General features: G+C 39.5%; 2 protein-coding genes across 2 annotated transcripts; one reads left to right on the top strand and one right to left on the bottom strand.

The window, feature by feature from the left end:
• The first annotated feature begins 1,935 nt into the window (after positions 1-1,935).
• Positions 1,936-4,326, top strand: LOC149156461 (protein DETOXIFICATION 27-like). Its single transcript, XM_089444096.1, has 5 exons — positions 1,936-2,795; positions 2,895-2,977; positions 3,070-3,127; positions 3,262-3,500; positions 4,178-4,326. Exons 1-5 carry the CDS (start codon positions 2,260-2,262, stop codon positions 4,252-4,254), a joined length of 993 nt encoding a protein of 330 aa, XP_089300222.1. The 5' UTR covers positions 1,936-2,259; the 3' UTR covers positions 4,255-4,326.
• Positions 4,327-4,882: 556 nt separating this feature from the next.
• On the bottom strand, positions 4,883-5,530 carry LOC149156460 (vacuolar iron transporter homolog 2-like). The gene has a single exon (XM_089444760.1). It carries the CDS (start codon positions 5,528-5,530, stop codon positions 4,883-4,885), a length of 648 nt encoding a protein of 215 aa, XP_089300886.1.
• Positions 5,531-5,730: the final 200 nt, after the last annotated feature.

The following is a 5,730-nucleotide window of genomic DNA, read 5'->3' as shown; positions in this document are numbered from 1 at the left end:
ATACAAAAGAGTTATGAATAATCTTCTCTTGGATATCAAAACCAGTGACTTCTAAAACTCTGGTAGAAGATGCACCCAGATCTGAAAAAGCATTTTCATGATATCAAAGCTTCTAATTCCAAGCCAGGAAACATGCACCCAACAACCAACCTTCAAATAAAGGATCAGTTGTTTTGCAAAACTCGGCCATGCCAAAAACTGAGTATATACCCTTTAGAAAACCAACAAAATCTCCCAAACTGTCGACAATTTTAAAAAAAATCTCGTGTCTCATCTAATTGAGGCCATTTTTCAAAAACCCCATTGTTTGGAATTTTGAAATTCTCCTTCAATTTCCTGGAAAATGCACCTAAAGTTCATTGTTGGAAAATGCCCGCGAAATTTTGATGAGTGGTTTCCAAAAGCAATTTCTCAGTGGAGGTGGAGAGGAGGGATGGGTTCCATGGTATTGAAAACTGTCAAGGGGGTGCTACTATGAACCTGTTGCTGCCACATCACCAATAGTTTTTTTCACTCCCTTTGTTAAACATCGAACACACAGAGGGGGTTTACGATTTATAATAACTATTGATCTGCTATCGTCTTATACTAGATCTACACGATACCCCAAGATTTGATATAGACAGAACTTCAACATTCTCAAATGTTAGTAGGAAACTGGACCAAGATCTTGGAAATTCCCTTTATAACAAATGCAATTGGTTAGTAGACTCAAGATATTTGCTTTTAGAATGTGCTTAGAGCCAAAATTATTAAGCTATGTATGCGATGAATAAAACTGAATGAATACAAAAGAGTTATGAATAATCTTCTCTTGAATATCAAAACCAGTGACTTCTAAAACTCTGGTAGAAGATGCACCTAGATCTGAAAAAGCATTTTCATGATATCAAAGCTTCTAATTCGAAGCCATGAAGGAAACATGCACCCAACAACCAACCTTCAAATAAAGGATTAGTTGTTTTGCAAAACTCGGCCATGCCAAAAACTGAGTATATACCCTTTAGAAAACCAACAAAATCTCCCAAACTGTTGACAATTTTAAAAAAAATCTCGTGTCTCATCTAATTGAGGCAATTTTTCAAAAACCCCATTGTTTGGAATTTTGAAATTCTCCTTCAATTTCCTCGAAACTGCACCTAAAGTTCATTGTTGGAAAATGCCCACGAAATTTTGATGAGTGGTTTCCTAAAGCAATTTCTCAGTGGAGGGGGAGAGGAGGGATGGGTTCCATGGTATTGAGGCACTTCCAATACTTCTATTGTATTTAAGGAAGGCATTTTATAAATATAATAACAGACAATTGATCAGCTATTATTTCAAAAACAAGATTGTGATCATACAATAATGGAAATACCGATATCTGCTTTCATATCATTGTTGGTAAATCAAAATTAAAGATAATGGAGAAGGCAAAGCAATAATCAAATACCTCAGACGTTCAGCATCAGTCCCGACATCAATTTTCTCCGTCTCTCGGTTTATCAGATTGACAGTTCGAGCAGTATATGTAGTAATTGCACGTAGCAATTGTGGAGGACTCCTGAGCAAATTTAGAGCAATATCCTTCACATCATTTGGTATTTCCCCATCCAAATCAATAACTAGCTTCTCAGCATCTAGATGTGCATGTCCTGAACACCACCCCCATCATAAGCCGGAAAAGTGTTCTGTATTCTTTCAATGAGATGAGCTGCAAGTGATTCACATGCCTTTCTAATGCTCCTTTCGTGTGCTGTTTCAATAAGAATGAGACCATCCGCTGGCTTGTTGCCCTTAATTGTGGCATAAACTGTATCCTGCTCGTTACGGGCACACAGAATGTCAGGGGTTGCATCTTGCCCACTGCCAACCCTCACTCGCTGTGCATCCCTTGCTTGATCAACATAACGATATAGTCGTCGCTGATATTCTGCAAAAATTGTTGCATGTTTCTTCACATCGCTGGTCATAAGCTTCAAGCATTACCTGCTTATGCCTAATACAAAAGAAGAAGAAAAATAACAGTCAATCGCTCTGTTCACACATATAGTTATCAATTTCGCGGGAGAAAAAAAGGTTCTTCGAAAATTATCTCTTCAAATTCTAATCCGCACAAGGAAATTTAATATAGCGACTCCGGACTGTATCCAATTCTAACAGTTTGAAGGTCAAAATTTGAAAGTGATCACTTTGACATTAAACGCAAGTAAATCAGCTATGCCATCATGGCCCCTATTGCTGATGTAGTTTCAACTTGTGTTTTAATGGCAGTTAGGCATGGGCAGTGCCCTGGAAACTCTGTGCGGTCAAGCTTACGGAGCTAAGCAATACCACATGCTGGGAGTATATATGCAACGCTCTTGGATTGTGCTTTTTGTTGTTGCAGTCCTCCTCCTACCAGTTTATATATTTGCCACCCCCCTTCTCAAGTTGATGGGTCAGCCAGATGATATTGCTGAACTATCCGGATCAGTTTCAATCTGGTTCATTCCTCAGCACTTTGCATTTGTATTTATGTTTCTGATTCAGAGATCCCTGCAGTCACAGTTGAAAAACATGGTCATTGCCTCGCTTTCTGTAGCTTCATTGGTGCTTCATATTGTCCTAACCTGGCTTTTTATCGTTAAATTGGAAATGGGACTTGTGGGAGCAGCCATTACATTGGATTTAGCGTGGTGGGTGCCTGCAATTGGTCAATTTCTTTATGTTACTTGTGGAGGTTGTCCCCATACGTGGACCGGGCTTTCCAGAAAAGCATTCAGAGACTTGTGGCCTTTTCTCAAGCTCTCCGTCGCATCTGGTGTGATGCTATGGTTAGTTGAACACACCACAACTCACTCTTGAAAGGATTCCTATTTGATTGATTCTAATTTCAGCGCAAAAGGAGCTCACATTATTTGTTTTATCTTCAGTTTAGAGAATTGGTATTACAGGGTGCTGGTCCTCACAGGGAAACTAACAGATCCTCAAGTTGCAGTGAATTCCCTTTCTATCTGGTAAAACCTGCTTCTCTGTTTCTTATTAGAATGATGCATGGTAATTAAATTCACATTCTAATATTTTGAGACTTGAACTTCGTTACTTTCCGCATGAACATCAATGGCTGGGAGATGATGATACCCCCTGGATTCTTTGTTGCAGTTGGGTATGCTCAGTGTACTATTATTTTGGATGGCACCTAATGTCCTTTTTTTAGAATTTGAATGGGTTTCTTTTTGTCTGTTATAGTATTATCTATTTAATTTAGACTTAGGTGTAATTTGAAGTTGATTCTTGCAGAGTGAGGATTGCCAATGAGCTAGGAGCTGGAAATGGCAGGGGAGCCAAATTTGCAATAATTGTCTCTGCAACTACATCAAGTGCAATAGGTGTTGTATTTTGGGTTCTCATTGTGGTCTTCCGCCAGGATTTTGCTCTGTTGTTCACAAGCAGTTCTGTCATCAGAGACACGATTTCTAGAATGGCGATTTTGCTGGCGTTTACTATTCTCTTCAACAGTGTTCAGCCAGTACTTTTAGGCAATGCACTTGCCTTTTAGGCAATGCACTTGCTTTTCTCGTTGACTCCACTTTGCCAATTTTTCAGAGTAGGAGATTAAAATTGATATGTGAGATTTGAGGTTAAAATTGATCTACTAGAATTTATTTATATCCAACTTAATGAAAAGTTGAAATCTCTTCCATTTAAGACCACACTTATTCTGTTTGGTGCAATAACGTAAACATGCCTGGATGTCATTATAGTTCCTAATAAAGAACAGTTTCATCACCAAAAGTATCACCAAATGTTTAAGTTCAGAAAGGGATCAAATAAATCAAATGCAAACTTGTGAATAAAACTGATCGGACAGAACTCTGTCAAACTCAATGAAAAGTTGAAAATCTCTTACATCCGAAAGAAGCTCCATTCTTTTGGTGCATTGATGTAAAAGTATTCCATCAAATCTATTAAAAAAGATAAATTTAATCTGGGATCTATTAAGCTTAGACCTGGAAAAAAATTAATCCTGCATCTATTAAGCTCAGAAGGGGAAAAACTAAAATAAAAAAACAAAAACAGATGCAAACTTCTGATCATTTAAATGATCAGGTTAAAATTAATATATGAGATTTGGAATATTTAATGATATGGACCAATAGCAAGTAAATTAGAGGTTAAGTCTGAATGTGCATTTCTGGTTCGAAACGGTTTTCAGGGGTAGCTGTTGAATCAGGGTGGCAATCTTATGTTGCGTGGATCAACATTGGCTGTTACTACTTCATTGGAGCTTAAAAAGATCATAGTGTCAAGGCCCTTCTGAACATATCGCATTAATTAGCATATTCGAAACCAGGATATTCCTAATATTTAACAGAATAGCTTAATGTAAACAAGCTGCAAGATCCACAAAACTAATTTGATACAGAGACTTTTCAGAAGTGACAGAAATTAACCAAGAAACTAACTTGAATAATGTAATGTTCTCATAGAACAAGGTAACGAAACCTAGTCTGATTTTAGAAATGAATCAACAACACAATAAATTTTAAATCTGTACCTGTAATTTGATTTCTCATCGAGCATTCTTTTGCGTTCAGCTTCTTCCCTGGAAGCTTCAAGCATCTGTCCCTTCAATTCCTTCCTCTGCCGCTAAAGGACGTGGCGTAGTCTTTCTACCTCTTTCTCAGTTGCACCTCGTTCTCTAACCGATTCAACGGATTCATACCGGTTTTTTCCAATCCAATGGCCGTCACTCTTTCCATCGTCTAACATCGGAATCGAAGGCTGACAAAGTTACAGCTGGCATGGGAGGGGAGTTTGTTTCAGAGGGAACGCCTTACGGCGTAATTACAGACAAATTTGGCAATAATACCTTCCATGATCAAATGTATTCGATCCACTATCCGTTATCAAAAGTATTCTATCGTACTGTAGCGCCAAAGAGCTTAAGCAAGCCGTAGGTTGCTAACATGGCCATCCAGCCTCCTATCAATACTCTCAGAGTTCCTTTCACCAGGGGAGAACGGCCATAGTAAGCTCCCACAACACCAAAAGCGGCAAGGGTCACGCTGGACACGGATGCCAGCACTACATCTCTGATAATGTGATTGCTGACGAAGGCTGCTGAGAGTAAGGGCACGATTCCTCCAGCACAGAATGCCAGGGCTGATGCAATTGCTGCCTGGAACGGGTTGGGGAGGCTCTCGTCCTCTTCATCATCGTTAGGGTTTCGAAGATTGCTTGCTCTTATTTTCATGTCAGAGACTTGTGCATCACCTTGAGCATACACAGAAACGAATTCCCCAATGGCCATACTGCAAGCACCGGCCACCAGAGCTGCCATCCCTGATACGACCACGGTACTTTTACTTGGTTGCACTGCTCCCACTCCTAGCATTAACGATGCCTTGGTCAGCAATCCATCGTTGGCACCCAGCACTGCAGCCCGAAGCCGATGCCCTCTTTGTTGGGAATTCCTCACTTCCTTATAAACTGGCATCGTAATGCTTACATTAAATGGTTGTGCGGATGGCGACGCCTCTGGAACCAAAGCGTTACAGCTGGCCATTCTGCAGTGGAATGATGATTTCTCTGTAAAAGAATCAGGGAAAGCAAGAAAACAATCAGAGCACAGGATAAGTAATATATTATTGTAACTTAAATATAGGACTAGCACCAGGTATGGAAATATCTCTTCTAAAATAATCGGATTACAATTTCAGACAAGGTCTACTGCAAATGACAGACCCAATGATTTTGGCGCGGATC

This window comes from Pinus tabuliformis, chromosome 9, assembly GCF_031772625.1.
Source record: "Pinus tabuliformis cultivar Carrire ecotype Pingquan chromosome 9, CPIR1, whole genome shotgun sequence".
NCBI lineage: Eukaryota > Viridiplantae > Streptophyta > Pinopsida > Pinales > Pinaceae > Pinus > Pinus tabuliformis.
The sequence above is the reverse complement of the archived record's forward strand: the minus strand, read 5'-3'. Positions and strand labels throughout refer to the sequence as shown.

What these genes read in the sequence shown, in the direction of transcription:
- LOC149156461 (XM_089444096.1), top strand. Translation starts at nt 2,260, where the DNA reads ATGGGCAGTGCCCTGGAAACTCTGTGCGGTCAAGCTTACGGAGCTAAG. An exon ending in GCATCTGGTGTGATGCTATG is followed by an intron (nt 2,796 to 2,894) that starts GTTAGTTGAACA and finishes TTTTATCTTCAG; the next exon opens with TTTAGAGAATTGGTATTACA. An exon ending in GGATTCTTTGTTGCAGTTGG is followed by an intron (nt 3,128 to 3,261) that starts GTATGCTCAGTG and finishes TGATTCTTGCAG; the next exon opens with AGTGAGGATTGCCAATGAGC.
- LOC149156460 (XM_089444760.1), bottom strand. Translation starts at nt 5,530, where the DNA reads ATGGCCAGCTGTAACGCTTTGGTTCCAGAGGCGTCGCCATCCGCACAA.